The sequence below is a fragment of the Chanodichthys erythropterus genome, chromosome 21 (assembly GCF_024489055.1).
Source record: "Chanodichthys erythropterus isolate Z2021 chromosome 21, ASM2448905v1, whole genome shotgun sequence".
Classification (NCBI taxonomy): domain Eukaryota; kingdom Metazoa; phylum Chordata; class Actinopteri; order Cypriniformes; family Xenocyprididae; genus Chanodichthys; species Chanodichthys erythropterus.
Window position 1 is genome coordinate 39902365 of NC_090241.1, and position 19574 is coordinate 39921938.

At 35.3% G+C, this 19574-nt stretch overlaps 1 protein-coding gene across 6 annotated transcripts; it reads right to left on the reverse strand.

Annotated features, from left to right (window-relative positions):
• Nucleotides 1–213: 213 nt before the first annotated feature.
• On the reverse strand, nucleotides 214–18396 carry pecam1b (platelet and endothelial cell adhesion molecule 1b). Of its 6 annotated transcripts, XM_067374033.1 has the most exons (16): nucleotides 18260–18396; nucleotides 18087–18104; nucleotides 13225–13518; nucleotides 12872–13150; nucleotides 12481–12750; nucleotides 12077–12346; nucleotides 11700–11981; nucleotides 7641–7919; nucleotides 6763–6864; nucleotides 6642–6672; nucleotides 6330–6406; nucleotides 4083–4127; nucleotides 3849–3932; nucleotides 3380–3433; nucleotides 3237–3259; nucleotides 214–419 (listed from the first exon to the last, which is right to left on the reverse strand). In XM_067374033.1, exons 1-16 carry the CDS (start codon nucleotides 18321–18323, stop codon nucleotides 363–365), a joined length of 2229 nt encoding a protein of 742 aa, XP_067230134.1. In that variant the 5' UTR covers nucleotides 18324–18396; the 3' UTR covers nucleotides 214–362. The 6 variants fall into 6 exon arrangements, 5 of the variants coding, with proteins under 5 accessions (XP_067230134.1, XP_067230135.1, XP_067230136.1 ...); XM_067374034.1 differs by lacking the exons at nucleotides 6330–6406; nucleotides 6642–6672; XR_010893470.1 differs by lacking the exons at nucleotides 214–419; nucleotides 3237–3259; nucleotides 6330–6406 and having other exon boundaries at nucleotides 3385–3433.
• Nucleotides 18397–19574: the final 1178 nt, after the last annotated feature.

A 19574-nucleotide genomic window follows, 5' to 3' on the forward strand; every position in this document is an offset into this window, starting at 1 on the left:
TTATAACTGCTGGAGCTGTTTGAGTCATCATCCAAGGGTGTGCACATGGGAACAAGACAACTGAACCAGAGTTTCAACTTAAAGAGAGAAGAAAAAATTTATCACACAAAGAAATTCAAACAAATAATTAACTTTATTAAAAATGTGTTCTCAAAACAACCTTGTGAAAAGCATGTGTTTTTTAGTACCGACTATATACACAGTGCAGCATTGTAAAAAATAGGACAAACAAACACAAAGGGAAATACATGATTAAATTAGTGTTTTTAGGAGAATATAGGTGGAGGATAGAAGAGATGATGGAACTAAGGCAACAGTATTCCAGAGTGAGTTGAGGGATTGCTTGAGGTGACTGAGTTCTGCTAGTCCACTGGTTCTGAAAGATCATGGTTGAGTTCAGCATATTCTAACAGGCGTTGCTAGAAAAAAAACAAGCACAAAATTTATTGATGAGATGTCATCACTTTCAGAAATCAGATTAAATGAAAACTGATGCTTTTTCATGTTAGTAACATCCTCAAAAATATACACTGGTAACATTTTATAATAATTATACAGTAATAAAGTACACCTTCTGCAAACTATCAGTTTATAGGTAATTATAGTTAATATATTGTAGTCTCTACATTGTTAATATATTAATAGGCTTTATACAAATAGTGAATTCTTCATTCATTGTCACCGTAATTAACCAAATTATTATTGTTTAACTAGCTCATATAAAGAGTTAGATAATGTTTTGTTATGCTTTGTCAACAACTTATAAACTGTAAATAGCTGCAATAGCTTTGTCAATACAAATGTATAGTTTTTGTCATGCCAATAAAGCACACTCTAATTGAATTGAATTGACTGTAAATAGTTCTCACTTTAGATTAGGTCACTAAAAATGGGAAAATGTAATTAAGTTGTTTAGACCAACTTTGGACATTGATTGCAGTAGTATTAAGTGTTCCTTAAAACAAATTATAAAATTATATAGGCTAGGGGAGCGCGAACCACAACCACAACATGGGGTTAGTTGTAACACACATGGTTTAATTACTTCCACACATGCTAGCATGATGAAACTTAGTGTATTTACTAGTTGCCATACTGACAATATAGAGAAAAAAATGTGCCAAAATTCACTGAACATTTATTTTTGAAAGCAAAAGTAAATTTCTATACTTGTGTTAATTTTTTTTTTAGACAAATCTGATATTATTTTAATCTCCAATCTGTTATTTTGTAGTTTGGGTAGTTCTTTAATGCTTCACTAACTAGCAGAAGAAACTATCCGGGTTTAAATTGCAGTTGTGCAGTTAGGGGTCATTGTAACACTGCGTTACAATAGAACACTATTCTATATACAGATATGATACAACTGGCATAATAAACTTTTATGAATTTCTGTTGAGAAACCATGGGAAATTGGTGAATAAAGACTGAGAGGACATTCAGAAATTATTATTTCAAGAAATGTTCAGCATTGTTACTGGCTCATATATGTATCTCCTGTTCTTCGAGAGCTGTGAGTGGAAAGAAGGAGTATTTTGTTCAGCTCTGTGTTTTTCTGAATGTGTTTCTTGAGCTGTTTTCCTGTATTGTTTTGACTTAGGTTGTATAGCTGTGTCTTGCAGCATTGTCAAACTTCAAAATTAAATTTGAATTTCGGAAAAAAATACAGAAAAATTATTTTATTGACAAGTATTTTAGTTTGTCATACATATTTTTTTATTAGATCAAATAAACTATCATATGGTCATTAAGCCCCATTAGAGCCTCAGTCTGCTCTCTGCACACTAACATGGCTGCTGATTACGCCAAATTTCCCTCAGCTCCATACCAATAAATGTGCCATTAACACACCTACAGAAAAAAAGTGAGAGGGAGGGAGAGTGGGCATATTTGTTTAAATAAGATGTGTAAAGAGTCCACATAAGAGTGATGGTCCCTTTAGACATGTCAACTCTCATTAGAGTATTGGTAGACGGTCTTAGTATCTTAGTATCTGCTAACACTTTATTTTGACACTTCCCCCTGTTTTCTCTATAAAGAAATGTATTATTATGAAAACTGATAGGCTAAAAAGAAGCAGACATACGGTCTTCATTTGTTAATGACACAAATTTGCATTATTTCCTATTCTCTCGTCTTTCACAGATTTTATGAGGTCACTGTGTGTGTGACCGCTTTCTGTAAATTCTGGCCCTTTGTTGAAGAGGAAACCACAGCCCTGCTATTTGTTCCTGGAAAGTCTGACTGGTGCTTCCCTCTTCACTTACTGTAGACAAAGTTTGCAAAACACACATTCAGTCCTCTATGTGAGTTTGTTACATCTTCCCACATTTTGTGGTCAGGTGCAGGGGTGCTTCATGCTTCTGCATAACACATGTAAGATATTACTTTGATTTATTATTGATTTCTGAAATAAAAAAAAATGTTATCTTTGTCCAAATGTCATGAGACTTTGTACGGTGGTCAACACTTTCTAGATCTACAAATAAAAAATAAATTGGAATGATATCTGTTTTTATGTTAGTGTGAAAAAAAAAAGTAACACTCGTGCTGTTCGGGGTCTCTGGAGACATCAAAATGTAATTTTGGAACAAAATAAATGTTGTTGTTTTTAACAAATGTAATTTAACTCTGTATATTAATGTTTTACTTAACATTTATGCAGTTTTTTGGAGGATTTGTGATATTTTAAATGTATAAAAAGCTGCTTTTGTAAAAAAAAATATATTTATTAATTTATTTATATAAATTTTAAAAATATCAAAAATTCTTAAAAAACTGCACAAATGTTGAGTAAAAACATTGATAAACTGAGTAAAATTACATTTGTTAAAAAAAGAAATTATTTTGTTATAAAATTACATTTCGTTGCTTAGCACGAACAGCACAAGTGTCAACCCCAAATGAACAGCACCAGAGGGTTAAGAAGTGCCGTATTGCCCTTTGACCACAAATTATGTTGGATTGTAAATAAACAAGAGACACACTTGTTGAAGTAATGTTTGATTTTAAATCATATGAATACAACAGCTAAAGAAAGCACTGTTCACTGTTTGTTCAGATATTTGTAGCAATTTTCATGTGCACAGCAGCTACTTTTAGCATTTTTCAAACACACCCAAGTATGTAAGGTGAGTCAGCAGAATAGGAAAAATGCAAAGAATTCAAATATTGTTGTGAACAATGGGGTTTCCACTGGTTTAGAAGGTCATGAGAATTGAAATAAGGGAACTTACATGGTTGATGTGCTCAGGATCTCCTGAATAAACATGAAGAAATATGACTTAGAATAAGAGAGCCATTTTAACACAACCCACTGCTTTGTGTGTTTACATTACATCATTTTTGTGTGTGTATGTGCTCTCTTAGTTGTTTGTACCTTGAGAGGTCTGAAGCTCACTGTATACAGTATCTGTGCCTTTTCTCAGAGGAACTAAAGAACAAAATAATATGAGGGTTTAAGATGCATTTAAAACAAACAAACAAACAAATGTATTTATTATTAATAATAATAATAATAATAATAATTAGTATTTCTCCTGCTTTAATTTTTTCTTATATTTTTCATGAAATGCTTGTGTAAAGAGTCAAATGCAAACTGTAATTCTGGATAAGTAAGTGGCTGTTGAAGTTAGCAGGACCTAATTCGTCTGGCCTTTCCTGTTTATAAAATGTCTCTGTAATTAAATCCAGGGCCCTTGATAATTTGGATGGTTAGACCCAACCCAGGAAGTGGCTTTTCTCTAATCAGCTCATGTATGGCAAGAAAACAATCTTCCTCTTCAAATGCAAGATGAGCAAGAGGAAAAAGAAAAGAGATGGATATCATTTTAAAAGGTTGAACTTACTTCGTGTAGGATCTTCAGGTTGAGGATGAGCCACCTCTGTGTACTCTATGTCACCTTCATTTGGTGACTCTAGGCTGTCCTGATCTGGTGAAAAAAACAAACACCAAGACAAAAATGAGCAAAATCAAGTAGTTTAGATAAATTTAAGAAACAGTATATATGCTGCAAGAAAAATGCTAATAGTTTGGAGCATGGGAACCAGCATTCAGATTATTACTTGAGTGGTGACAATACCTGGAGGTCTTTTGCTCCAAACACTCTCTTTGTTATCCAACTCCACTGAAACACAGCAAAAAGAATGCATCAGCCAAGGTCAGTTATATGCCGCTGGTCTCAGCTGAAATCAAATTAGCTGAAGTACATTCATTCTTATGCCAATCTTTACCAGAATATTTTATTTTCATATTTTAGAAAAAATGCACGCAGACACATGCATGCACACACATGCGCGTACATGCGCACACACACACACACACACACACACACACATGTATATGTGGTTTACGGGTACTCTCCATAGACATAATGGTTTTTATACTGTACAGACTCAATATTCTTTCCCCCTACACTACCCCTACCCCTAAACATCACAGAAAACTGTCTGCATTTTTTTAATTAAAAAAAAAAAAAAAAACTTTCAGCATGTTAAACGTTTTAGGATTAGTCTGTGACATTTAACTAAACTGACAGGAACAGCTTGTTTTGTCCATCTACAATGTTTCCACTTTAGCAACAATCACTGTATTTCTGATGCCTGTGGCCTGCTTTTAGAGACATTGCATCTGAAGTAAACTGTTTGGTCTGGGCTAGTCACTGTGCTAGTAGACCAGACAAATACAAAAGCAGGGATTTGTACATGAAATAAATGCCTATGCAAATTTGCCATTCAAAATATGATTTAATCCAAAGAAGGTGGATCTTAATAAAAAATGTCTATCTTTCAGAATTCAGAAATATTAATGATACCTAGTTTATATCTCATTCACATATGCTAAAAGACAGACTGGAGAGAGACAGACATTAACAACCTTTCAATAAGAGGGAATAAATTCAAAATGAGGAAATTCCAAATAAAGCATTTTATTAGATTTTAAGTGTCTACCAAATCTCATTTTATGTACCAACGTAACACATACACACAATCGTATAAAGTAAATAATGCATTAACACAGACTCTTCATAGTGTAAAATGAAACAAACAACATCTATTAACAAACATAATGATGGAAGCAAAAACATACACATATGCAAGGAAAGCAGTTAAATCAGAGAAAAGTGAACAGATGATTCAGATTCTGTTTAGATGAATGATAAGTCAAACTGCTATGATATAGGCGAGTTAACCATTTTTATGCTGTTGTAAGAAGATGGGACAGTTGATTGCAATACATTAGTTACCAGCATCAAAAGTGACAAAATTTGATGACAAAAATTTAATATTTTGATATTGCATAACTGGGGAAAAAATCTTCAAAAATCCAATCATTTTACAAATACAGTATGATTCCCTTTGTTTAAAAAGAAAGTATAATCTGAAAATGTAAAAAAGATCAGAGGTGGTTCTAAAAGGGTGTTTGTTTGTTGTTCCCAAGAAAAGCTAATTCATTTTGCCTCCTGAGTTTCTTAATCTTAGAATTTGGTTGGTCTCTTGGCTTTCAAAACTCCCTGCAAATTTTGAACCCTTCACTACACCCTTGTTGGGATTCTGTAGTTGTTTCCATCAATTTTGGTGATTTCATGTCCCATAGGTCACCTTTCCCATCAAGTCTTCAGAGTGTAGCTCTGTGTGTGGAATTAGACAGTGAGTTTGCCAGCATCACACAGCGTCTTAGTACAGTAACATTTAGTGGTAACTAAATATAACACAGATAGCAAAGCCTGAATACTCCTGGTCTGTCCTCTTGATTCATGAAAAGAATGTGTGTGTTTGGCTGAACATCAAATGCTCTTTAACAAGAAGTGAGCGGGGGTAAGTGTGTGGACAGTTTAACAAAGAATCAGCTTAAATCTGTTCTACACAGTAGCGTCAGCTCTCCACCACAGACTTGAGATGAGCTCCATCATCTTGCACTCTTAAAAATAAAAGTTCTTTGGTTCCATGAAGAACAATTAGCTTCCATGGAACCTTTTCAATACCAAAGGTTAAAAAAAGATTAAAGCTTCTTTATAGATTTTTAAAATGTTCTTTACACTAAGAAAAATAGTTATTTTAAGAACTGTTCACTAAAAGGTTCTTTGGAGAGCCAAAAAGGGCATGCCCCAAAACTATAAAGAACTTCATTCACATGACCAACAGTTTGGTGTCTGATCATACAAGGACTCAAAAAAGTCCTATATCTTAAGGTAGGATTTGTCAGTGTTGCAAGAATTTTGGTCTGAAATGGTGAATGACCACAACAAGGACTAATGGTGAAAAAGAGTGAAAGAATGAATGGAGTGGATGATGACTGAGAAACAAAAATTAAAATATAAAGAGACTACCTGTGTGTGCACTATAATGGGTGTCATGGGTGAGACTCAGGGTTAGAGAGTCATCTGATTTAGGACTTGCAGGCTTTCTGAGGAATGGTGAGAGAAAAATCAAAAGTACTTATTAAATATTCTCTTCTACCTAACTTTCTTGGTTGTCAATGGGTATAATAAACTAGGATTCCTTTTAAAACAGATTTGTCTGTTGGGACCCCATGGTTTGTACAGGCAAGTGTAGCGACTATCTAATAACACAAAACCACCTAATCTTGTCCTTAATGCCATCAACTCAAGACCAACTTAGATATAAGCTAGTCAACTCACACTGATAGTTTGGCAGCCATCTCTCTTTTACCTGTGACAGAGAGAAAAGTTGAAAAGGGAGTTTTGTTTATAGATCAGATGTGTGCCGCTTGTGATGCAGGGGGGCTGTAGGTCTTTCTACCTCGCTTGGCCTTGTAGCGTATCATGATGAAAAGGACCAGCAGCACCATTAACAGCATGAAGAACACAGCAATCAAAGCCTTTTTCCACTTTGCCAGGCTCACTACAGGGAGGACAGATATGGAGAGATTCAGAATATGCTAGTTGACAAATAGCATTTTTTTTTTGTATTACCTTTAAGATTTTAGATAAATATTTAGTTTCTTTGAAGGAACAGGCCACCCATAAGTTAAAAATTTGTCACCATCTATATGTCTTTCGAAACCTGTATGACATTTTTACTTCCGTGGAGCGCAGAAGGGATTTTTAGTAGCAGAATGTCCAAGCTGCACTTTTCCATACAACAAAATTGAAAGGTGACCATGGCTGTCATGCAATATTTTCATTGAATAATGATTTTTAATGTCCATTTTAATGCCTGTTCCTCACAAAAACATATTGTATGTCTTCATAAGACTTGGGGAATAACCCACGACACATACTTTGTTCTTAATAGGGGTCATAGACAAGAGTGGCAGAGTTACTTTACAGGTAGGAGAAAAAAGCACTGGTATTGCACATAGAACATGTTGTTCTAAAACAATGGGTGAGATTTAACTTCATATTCTCTGCAAAAATCTTCACTTATTCGGGGAATACTTTTAAGAAAATGTAATGCAATCACAAAAACTGCAATAATTGTAATTGGAATAATTATAACATTTAGTAAAGAACTAATAATATTGTATTAATATGTGTATTAAGTCTTAATGTCATTTCATAGAACTGACTTTTGATTTGATGAAAATCCTGAAGAAGCAAATGGTTGGGATTTTATTGGAAACTTTGAAACAGAAAAAACAAATGAAACTCTGTATGCTGAAGAAAGATGAAGCTCACCTTCGACTGTGACAATGTTACTCATTCTTGACATGCCTGCATTGTTAGATGCATCGCAGTAGTAATTTCCACTGTTTTCTCTGTTCACTGTACTCAGGACAAATGAGGATGAATTACTCTGAACTGTGGTGTTGTGAATTGGTGTGTGATTGCTGGCATAAAACCTAAAACTGATTGGTGGAGAGCCTTTTGGAATGCCACATATCAGGGTAATATTATCACCCTCCTCAATGTTTCCAGGAACTGGAACAACTGTCATTAAGGGCTTCCCTACTGGAACTAAAGACAAGAGAACAATGAACTCAAAGATGTCTGCAAAAAATCAGATTCTGTGCCATTTCTTTTACTAAGTGACAGGACATGAAATCAGTGGTTCTCAACCAGGGGCCCAGGGTGAACAAGGGGGCCGCAAGATACTTAAATGCAATTTTATATATATATATATATATATATATATATATATATATATATATATATATATATATATATATATATATAAACTCTAAAATAAACTAAAATAGTAAAAACATAATAAAGTACTCACAAATCATTAACAAACTATTAGTTTACAATTAATTCATAGTTAATATATTGTAGTTGTCACAGTGATGTTTGGTTTGTCTAAGTTTTCACAGACTTTCAATTTGTTTTCATTCGTCACGTCTTCTTTGTTCAGGTTCCCGCCACCCATCAGTCACAATGGATACTGCTCATTTTAAGCTGTGCGTCTTTTAGGTAAACGTCACTGTGTATATAAGTTTCTGCCTGTATTCTGTTCAGTGTCTGGTGTCCTCTATGTTTAAGTGTCCTGTCTAAGTCTGACCAGGGGCATGAGCCCATCATATCTGCGGACGAGGGAGGGGTGTCTACGGAAAATGAGGACTGATCGACTTCAATGAGGAAGTATTAATTCCCACTCTATCCCACCTAGTACCTTCATTGTTGCAGTTATTAGACAACACTAATGACTATATGGACCATGATCTCCTCTTTTCATTAACCTGCTTAAACTGTTTCATTATTACCATTGCTCTGTCAACTTTGGTGACACCGCAATCATCTGTGCAAGAGGATCCGGTGGCTCCGCCTCTGGCCTCGGACCTCTTCGCTCCATCTCAGTCTGTCGGCTCTGCCTTGGCTCCTCCCACCTTCAGCTCCACCAGAGACCCTCGGACTTAGGGCTCCACCCGGTTCCCTCATCCTGCCGGCCCCCCCTTGGTCAGTCATCACTCTGCTTCTGCCATGGACTTATGGGCCGCCTGCTGCGCTCCGTTCCTCCACCCTTACACCTGCAGCAAGCCCTTCCTTCCCCTCTGCATCGCCTCTGCTCTCCATCTGTCCCTATGGATCCGTCTGCTGAGCTTCCGTCGGTCACCCCCCAGTTGCCGTCAGTCACTGCTACAACATCTCGGCTCCTCCCTTCCTCGACTCTGCCGTGGGCTGTTGGTACTGGTGAGCTCTGGGTCTGCACCACCAAGCACCCTACATCTGCGCTTCAGGGAGTTGGAGTTGGCCGTCATCCCTTTACCATCCCCTCACTCCAGTCATTCAACATCACTTCATCATCTCCTCGTCCACCTCCTAAACCCCCTCCATACTTCCCCTTGTTGTTCCATTACGGCGCAAGGTCACGCCTGGCCAGAGGGGGGTGTACTGTCACAGTCACGTTTGTTTGTCTTAGTTTTCACTTTGACTTTCAGTTTGTTTTCATTTGTCATGTGTCTTTTTCGTTCAGGTTCCCGCCACTCATCAGTCACCATGGACACTACTCATTCTCAGCTATGCATCTTCAGTTAATCATCATTGTGTTTAGAGGATATGCACGTGACATCACCATCAACCAGAGTGACTGCGGTTACTTCCACTATGTGGCAGCATTGGTTTTCAGCGTGAATGCCATGAAAAATACAAAAGCACATTCAAAACGGGAAACAGCTTTAGGATTCACTGTAAAAATAGATTTGACAATAAATCTGAGGTATATTTTTACAGGTATATTTTTTTATATTTTTATGAAAGCTAAAGAAAAGATAAGCAAATGGATCACTGCAATTCACAGAAACAACAGGACTCCAGGCAGCGAAACATGGATTTGTTGTCAGTATGCTGAATTTTGGGATAAAATCATACCCTATATATTGCATTGTTATATTATTGTATAATAATGGTAAATATTTACCATCTTATATTCTGCATAAGTGGGTGTTTTTAAATAAGCACTAACAAAAACTATACAAGTTTGGTAACACTTTAGTATAGGGAACACATATTCACTAATAACTATGACTTTTCCTTTATTAATAGTTAGTAATGTAGTTGTTAAGTTTAGGTATTGGGTATAAGAATGTAGAATAATATCATGCAAAATAAGGCATTAAATGTGCTTAATAAGTACTAATAAATAGCCAATATTCTTGTAATATGCATGCTAATAAGCAACTAGTTAAAAGACCCTAAAATAAAGTGTTACCACAAGTTTTAGGACTGGATGATATATACTGGATGATAAATTTACTTTATGTATTTCCACAGCACCGAAATCAGGCACATATAAATGTCTGGAAGCATGATTGCTGGCTGCATGTCAATATCTATGGATTACTGAATCTTTGGTAAGTTGTAACAGGAACACTATCGAGTCCAACCTTTAGTTTAATCATTTGTTTTACTTGTGTTTTCGCAGTTTCCCCTATTAAATCCAGTCATGCAGCAGGCTCTTTTGGCCACTCAGTCCAGTGAGGGGGCGTGTACTGGTGGGAAAGTGATGTCAATGCATACCCTTTATATAAGTTCCTGCCTGCGTTCTGTTCAGTGTCCAGTTTTGCTAAGCCTATCTCTGGGATTACAATCATTTTGTGTTGGAACACTATTGATCATCTTCGTCTGTTTGCCAGCAACCATACGTGACAGTAGTCTCTACATTGCTAATATATTAATAGGCTATATACAAATAGTTCTTGATTCATTGTCACTGTAATTAACAAAATTTTTATTGTTTAATTAATGTAATTAATTTATATATATTGAGGAACACTTAATACTAATGCAAATAATGTCTAATAAAGGTTGGTTTAAATCACTTAATTAATGATATTTTCCCATTTTCTTTGACCTCATCTAGAGTGAACTATTTACAGGTAATAAGCTGTAAACAAAGCATTAAAAACATTATCTGGTAAAACTTTACAATAAGTTTCATTAGTTAACATTAGTTAACTTCATTAGTTAACATTAATAATAAACTGCACTTCTACAGCATGTATTAAACGTTGTTAATGTTAATTTCACCATTTACTATTTACTGTTTTATTTGTTTACATTAGTTAATGCACTGTGAAGTAACGAACAAACTATGAACTGTTGTATTTTTATTAACTAACGTTAACAAAGACTAACAAATACAGTAACAAATGTATTGCTCATGGTTAGTTCCTGTTAATACATTAATCAATGTTAACTAATGAACCTTATTGTAAACTTTTACCCTCACTATTTGTATAAAGCCTATTAATATATTAACAATGTAGAGACAGTACATTAACTAATAGTTTGCAGAATGGTGTACTTTATTACTTATAGTCACAAAATAAATCATTTAAATTATTTAATATATCTACATATATTCCACATTCCTGTTAGGTTTAAAACAAGCAGTTTTATCATAATTATGGAAGAAATATCCAAAATATTTTAGCTTATATGGAGGGCCCTTTGAAAATTGTGTTGGAAACATGGTGGACTTTGACACAAATAGTTGAGAACCACTGCATTAAATCACATAAATGAAATTACATTTTACTATGACCCACTGGACCCAACCTTTTATTCTGGAATGAAATTAATACTGTATTGCATATAAATGACATAATACTGTAGTCAGTTACATTTGAATACACACACACAGAACTCAACAAAAAGATTTGATTTATGTTGAATTGGAATGCCCATCATTTCTTTCTCTAATTATTGGGTAAAAAGGAATTTTAAAGTTTACAGAGTCAAATTGGGTTGAAATGAAAACAAATCAATGCTATACAGATCTCTTTACAATATACTTACCTAATACAGTCACATGTAGCCTTTCACTCATCTTGATTGAGACTCGACCATTATTCTCTGCTGCACACAAGTAACTACTAATGTCTGAAGGAGTCGATATCAAGGCTAAGAACTGAGCCTTCTCATGAGGGTCAGACACCTCGGTCCTGTTCAGAGTTATGTCGTTTCTCTTCAGCGAGTAGATAATTGGCAGACTTCCATTTTTAGAGTGGCAATGGATCAAAAATGGCTTATCCACGATAACTAGACCAGAAGTTGTGATCTCAGGCTTTGAAACGAGCACTTAAGAGAAACAATGGTTAATTAATACTTTTATAGTGATCAGATTTTTTTGGGTTAGGTTTCCAAGACAGAATGGATGACAAGGCACTGCCTACCTTTTGCTCCAAACAGCACCCCCTGGCTCTCCTTGGTAATCTCATTGGCGTTAGCCATACACATGTATTTCCCATTGGTCACTATGCCTGCAGAGCCACTGTATTTGTTTTTATTTATCACACTTGTTTTGTCTCTAAGTATTGAATATGTTATATCCTCCCTTTGTATTTTCTCTGAGGCAAAGCTGCTGATGTTACAACTAATGGTGAAGTTTTCTCCTTCAAAAACCTCAGCGGGATGAATACTCAGGACAGGCACAGAGAAAAGCTCTGAGGAAAAAACATGCAAGTTGTTATCAAAGCAGAATATATTTATACGTGTATGACCAAACAAAAAGTGTGGAAGCGAAATATTTCACAAGGAATACATTATGAAACAACAGTAAGCATTTAATATCTCCCACCTTTTACAGTGATGTACACAGAGGAATGTTTTAGAACATCACCAAGTTTTGAAATGCACTCATATTTTCCAGAGTCATTAGCCATAGCAATCATTTTGTAATCTTCCTGTGTCATGTTCGAACTAAGCGTGGTGCTTTTATGGATTAAATGGATTCTGAGTTCTGAATTTCTCTGATGAGTCATATTCACACTGCAGCTGAAGGTTATGAGATCTCCTTCAATAACATCTGTTGATGGCATGACTTTGATATCAGGTTTTATCTTCAGCTCTGAATTGAAATAGAATGTGGACATATTTAAACTTACTTCCTGGATGAACAAATCCATTTAATCTATTATTAATCCATTAATGACCAAATAAATAAATAAATAAAAACATTAATGACTTACCTTGAAAGTCAACACTAATCACATTACTGTTGTTAGACGTTTCTAATGAGCCACTCAGCTTAATGGTATAGTAGCAAAACATATTCTCATGTCTCTTAGTAACGGTCAGGTTGTGCTCAACTTTCTGACTATAAGTGTCCTTCTGGTAGAGTTCCTCAGGCCCATCTCTAAAGAAAAATGTCAAAAAACCTGTTTCTCCCTCCGCTGTACAGACAGCAGTAACATCATCTCCTTCTGTCAATGTCAGTTTATCCACATTTAGGACTGGTGTCAGAAGACCTGCAGACACATCAGATAATATTAGGATTCATGAACAAAAATCTTCTAGACATTGAACTGATGTGTTACTTTACCTTTCACTTTCAGGTCTTTAACACTGCTCTCCTTCTTTTCCTTCTTAATGACAACAGCACATTTGTATTTCCCAGAGTGGCTCACTCTGGCATCTGGTATAGAGTAGAGGCTATCCATAGCATTCATCTGGTCAGTATTTAAAGGGACATAATCTTTGTAGAATATGTATTCATAGTTGGGGTGAGACCTTAGGCTGCGGCTGACTTCTGCCTGGCATTTCAGTGTTACATTTGTACCTCTCTGAACTACATTGCTGGGCAGCATAATAAGATCCACGCTTGTTATGATGGTCTCTGTGGAGAAAATAAGTCATTTTACCATTTAATGGTTTTGGAGGTTTCAAAAACTTCATGTTTAACAAGATACTTGGAGATCCTGCACCACAAGAAATTAATTCTATTCAAACTGCTATCGGCTACAGTTAGAACTGCAATAGAAGACTGATGGAGTAATATAATTTCCTTCATTGAAACCTTCGACTCATCTCATAAACATATTGTTCTTAGCATTTTTGTGGTTCATTCCGCAAAGTATTTGATATCCTTATGAAAGAAGCAAACGAGGAGGACAGAACAGTGTTTTATACTATTATTATTATTATCTGTCTCCCATTTACTTAGCGGTGCCCGGGGGTCTCAGTATGTATGGTATACATAAACATTGGGCAGGAAGGAAAATAGTTAAACATGTTTAGAGGCTTCCATCTCTAGGGATTAGCTATTTTAGAAACTTCTGTCCACACCCATTTTATTCTAATTATTCAACCCCACAGAGACTGTAACAATTTACAAATGAAAGCTTTTCTAAAGATCCAGTTTTTTTAATAATATTTTTTATAATAAGTCCTATATAATATTTTGTGTTTTAGGACTTTTTTCATTATACATTTATGTCATAATTATTCAACACCTATTCAATATTTCTATTTTTAAATCCCTTAGTAGTAAAGTAGGGTAGAAAATTGTGTTAAAACACAATCAAGCTTTTAGGAACTCAGTAACAACACTTAATTAGCTTTACATGTGACGTGTGCATAAATTTACCTCATGCATATCCTCAAATTTAGTAGCAGATATGGCCAAGACAAAAGAGTTCTCACAAAAGCTACGAGAAGTTGTTTTTATTACTTAAATTAGGCTATGGCTATAAGAATATCCAAGACACTAAAAGTTCCTAGAAACACAGCATTACCTTAAAATGCATGGTACCATTACCATAGCAAATCTTTCAGCACATGCAAGAAAAAGCGCAATTTCATCAAGGGGAATAAAATCAAGGGGATCAAGATCTAGATCAGAGCACCTGAGAAAAACCTTAGCAAAGGCTTGCAAGATGGCCTGTTGAATGGAGGAAAAAGCATTTCAGTGCAGACTATAAAAAGAACACTAAACAAACATTGACTTCATGCCCAGATACCTCACTGAACACCACAATTGAACAAGAGAACATACAAGGCTGATTTGAACATGCTGAAAAAGAATTTGGATAGGCCTGTGTAGTTCTGGAAGAATGTTCTGTGGATTGATGAACTAAACTGGAATGTTTTGGACAGTGTGTCTGGCACAAAAAAAGCATGGCTTATGACCAGAAGATCATCATCCCAGGGTCAAACATAAATATGGGTCAGTCTTGTTATAGGGATGCTTTGCTGCTGCAGAAAGTAAAAATCTTGACAATGTGACCGTCTTTGAAGTATCAAGCCAAAGATTGTGATGCCTTTAGATCATAAACTGAAGCTTCAATGGATCTGATCATTTGACTTTTCAGGACAAGGATAACTTTTGTTGGTTAAGGGATCTTTCCTGGGGGGTATTGCACGAAAGCAAGATAAGGGATTAAGCTGGGATTTTCCAGTTATCCTGGCTGAATTTAGCCCTGACTCGGTTGCATGAAGGGAGGCTAAATTAATCTACATTAAGTTACTATGGAGATTTACACTTTGCAGCTAGCCTGCTCCGGAGCAGGCTAACTGTCAGGCTAAGCTGAGCTCCTCTAACACTGACCAATAGGAACGCAATGATATTACAGCTGACTCTCTCACATACAATTATTTGACTTTATTAACATATATAATATATAAAATACACACATTTACTAAATTGTGCTAAATAAAAATATATATTGGTGTAAGTTTAAGACATTTTTATTATTTTAATATTTTATTAAAAGGTAAGTATGATGAGAAACAAAACATTTAAAGAGAAGTAATTTCTTAAAAATTAAGTGTTATATACAGTAGCCCACTGAATCATTCTCAGAATACAAGAGGATTACCAAATCATTGTTTTAAGTGTGAAAATATAGCAAAAGTAACACAGAAATTCAAAATCAATAAACCTGTGACAAGGCCCCTGAAACAATCAGGCCTTCATTTGTAAGCTTTCATTAAGTGATGAGTGATTTTTTTGCTAGACAAAGAGCAGGATAAATACCAAGTGAGTGTTTCAGAGCCAGCAAAAGCTATGAAAAGAGTGACAGAGTAAGATGCAGCCTGCTGAAGTGGCATGCATGGTTGTTGTCCACACTGAAACTACCCACTGTAGTCAAAGCACAATAAAGTCAGCTAGCCTTTTCCAAGGCCCATATTTAATCTATACTCTGGTCTCATATATATATATATATATATATATATAGAATTCAGGTTGACTTTTTGCTATTGAAATGACTGGGAAAAAGTGTCCTAATCAACCTGAATTTTATATATATATATATATATATATATATATATATATATATATATATATATATATATATATATATATATATATATATATATATATATATAGGTTTTCCTTTCTTACTGGCTAAATGTTTTGTGCCCAATATTTAATTAGATTGTTTTAAAATATATGAATACATTTCTCTCTGGTTTTGTTTGGCAGTAGTACTCTTTATGGTTATTAGAAGAGCAGAAATTAAAATCACAAAATTAAAAATTAAAATTAATATGCACAGACTAAATTTTAATTGGCAAGATGAATCTAAACTCAGTAATTGTCCCAAAGTATATTGATTTACCCCATTACATTAGTCCATTACAGTTACGATCATAAAAATACACTTACTTGTAGGTTTGAAACTGTACATAAGGCACATTTAATGTCCAACATCAAATATTTTAGCGAAATGTATATTTTAGAATTAAAAAATGCGCTTCTATTGCGTCCCGTCTGTTTAGCGCGCATGCGCGCAGCAGCGCTCGTTCAGTGTGAAGTTTAGCCTCAAAATGGAAATATTTGCATTAACTTTCTAACATTTACAGATGGAGAATAAACTTGTGAAAAGTAAGTTATGCACTAAGGAAAACACCATGTCTCCAACGCATAAAATAGCACAAAATGTATGCCGTTTCCTATGGTGGATCGATTTGATCCATGATCGACCTCTAGGGCTGCTTAAGAAAAGCGTGCACGCTAAATTATCTTGACTAGGTCAACCTGGATCGAATTAGCGGGACTGCGTGAACTTGAGTTACCTTTTATGAAACCGTTTTAGCCCAAACTCATTTGTTAGGTTAATTCAAGTCAGGTTTGGGAGTTTAATCCTCGCTTTTCTTAGCATCTTTTATGAAACAGCCCTCTGGGCTGCGTTTCCCAAAAGCATTGTAAGCCTAAGTTGATCGTACAGACCATTATTGCCAATCGTTCTACAATCAACTTAGGCTTGTGATGCTTTTGGGAAATGCAGCACTGGAATGTTCTTTGGTGAATCTTTGGTGAGATTTGAAGAAAGCAGTAGCAGCACGGAAACCAAATAATATCAGTGAGCTGGAAGCTTTTGCACACAAGGAATGGCCTATTCGAGTAAAGAAGTGTCAGAAGCTTTTAAGCACTTACAGGCAATGCTCATTTGAGGTTATAAAGTGGTAAAAAAGTATTAAAGTAAAATGGATTCTCTATAAATTCTGACTTTTGGGGGTTGAATAATTTTGTATATAGATATTAATAATTTATCATCATCACATCCTTTTTATAATAAAACCATAAAAATGGTATGTATATATATATAAAATCTGTATGATATACATTCAGTTTTGATGTCCTCAATAATAGAGAGACTACATTAAATATTTGGCTAATTCACAAATGGACATGGACATTCAACATCTAGATTTTAGTTTTATATTTGATATATGTACAAAGGAAAGAATATGTATTTAGACGTAATTCATGTAGTTCGTCATAATTTCTTTTTGTTCTTTACTAGTTCAGTTTACTGGTCCGTGGTGTGACAAATTATTGTTTAAAAGTTAATATTTCATGTAGTTCTCTATGAAGTCATAAAAAAGTAATTACATACATGCTATTTCAAAACGTTATCGCCAGACAAATTAGTTACGTTTTAATGGGGAAAATCTCTATTTTTAATTCATGTATGGCAGTGCAGGACTAAATAAACAAACATGGTAGTTCTACATAAGCTAGCAAAGCATAGTTAAAAGGAGCTAAAACTTGTACAGTATACGCAGCTATATCAACTGTAATTAGATTATAAGATTTTGATTCAGGCATATAGTGTTTGGTTGTCAAATATGCCGAAAAGGAACGATGTGTCAAATCATACGACCTAAGTTCTCATGCCTCACTTCCCAGTAATTTCTAGAACGAGGGCATGTGACAATACACATGGACATGTTTTCAAAAACAAACAGCACAAAGTAGCACAGTATCACAAAGCATAACAAAAATCATTTAGTTGGTATGTTTTATTTGTATGCTTAAAATTCTTATTACAATTAAATTCAACAAACCAAAAACAACCACTTCTCACAGTAAAATTCCAAAGATTCCACTGTTTAACCATGATTATAATATTCTGAAAATGAATAAATTCATACAAGGCTGAGAAATGAGCAGCTTACCTGCACAGGCTTTCTCTGCTGATGTCAGATATAGATGAAGAGGGTGATTTGTTAGCCACAAAAAACAAAACAAACAAACAAAAAAAAAAACAAACAAGCCAAATTCATATCCAAATCAAGTTCAATATCCATTAAAATCAGAATTGAGAGACTGAAATGAAAGGTGTCCTTACAGGTGAAGAGAAAGAGGAGGAGAAGGGTGCCCATCCTTAGGAAGGGCTGGATCTTCACCTGCATGGCTGAGCACTTCTAACCAGTGTGTGTATGTGTGTTTTGCTATGGGACAAAGTGAAATGGGGCTTCACTTCTGCCTGGTTATCACTTCATACAGCCTCTGCACTCCTAATTTCACAGGAAGTGAGTTGTGCTTCCTGGGGAAGTGAGGCCAAGAGCTGGAATGTTCACTCTAAATAGATTTGCATCTCTCTGACGAGACAGGAGGCTGGTACAATGGACAGGAGGTGGAAGTGAACCTGGGTCAGTAGTACTCTTCAGGTAAACACAGAGGCTTCCATATACAGATGTGGAGCCTCCCAGAAAGGTGAAAACAGGGAAATTATATAAAAAAACAAAACAAAAACTAAACTAAACTGATAGATTATTATTCCTGCTTTAACCTCTTAAACTCCTCAAACCCGGATAAGGGATGGAACTACGTCATAATTCACGTTATGATCCAGTAGAAAGGCTTCCCTATATGGTATCAGCCCATATTTGGTATCATTTGAAAGCTCAGAATCTAAGCTTTACAAAGAATACCATAACTTTTTTTATGATACATAAGAGTGTTAAAATCGAGCTTAAATTGCATTAGTCCAAGACACAAATGTTCGCCTGACGATTGCGAAGAAAAATTTCTGCATAAATTTATTTTTCATAATTTTCAAAAAAACAGTCAAGTCATATATCACAAGAAAGCTCTCATTCTAAGGAATTTGCCTATGTATTTCATTGTGTGACAATCATAGATCGAGTAATGTTCCAAAGAATCCCTCAGGGAAATAAGATAATTCTGAGAAAACAAAGAAAAGTGTCACATTCCAACACCGATTACAGCTTCAGTCAACCACAAACATCTATATCATTTATATAATCTTTTAGCTTGGCATATTACCTTTCAAACGAGTTGCCCAATATTACCTCATGCGCGTCAGCGGAGAAACTGGCAAATTACAAGCTATATGACAGTTTCTCAGGCGGCAGCAGCAGCGCGCTATCAACTGTTATACAGATCTGAGGGGAACTACGAGGCCTGAGTGATTTGACTGACAGGCGCTTCTTCCAATGAGAGGTGTGAAATCCGACACGAGCGTGTGAAGTCCGGTGGTGACTGGCTGTTCCCGGATGAGCTCTCCAGACCGACACAGGACTACTCTCAATAGTTTTCGTGTCAATTTATAGTCTTTATTTCGATAATTACACGTAGAAAGGGAACAGCTTTGCCTAAGATTCGCTTATAAAGCTATCATTTATCAGTTTCCCTCAGGC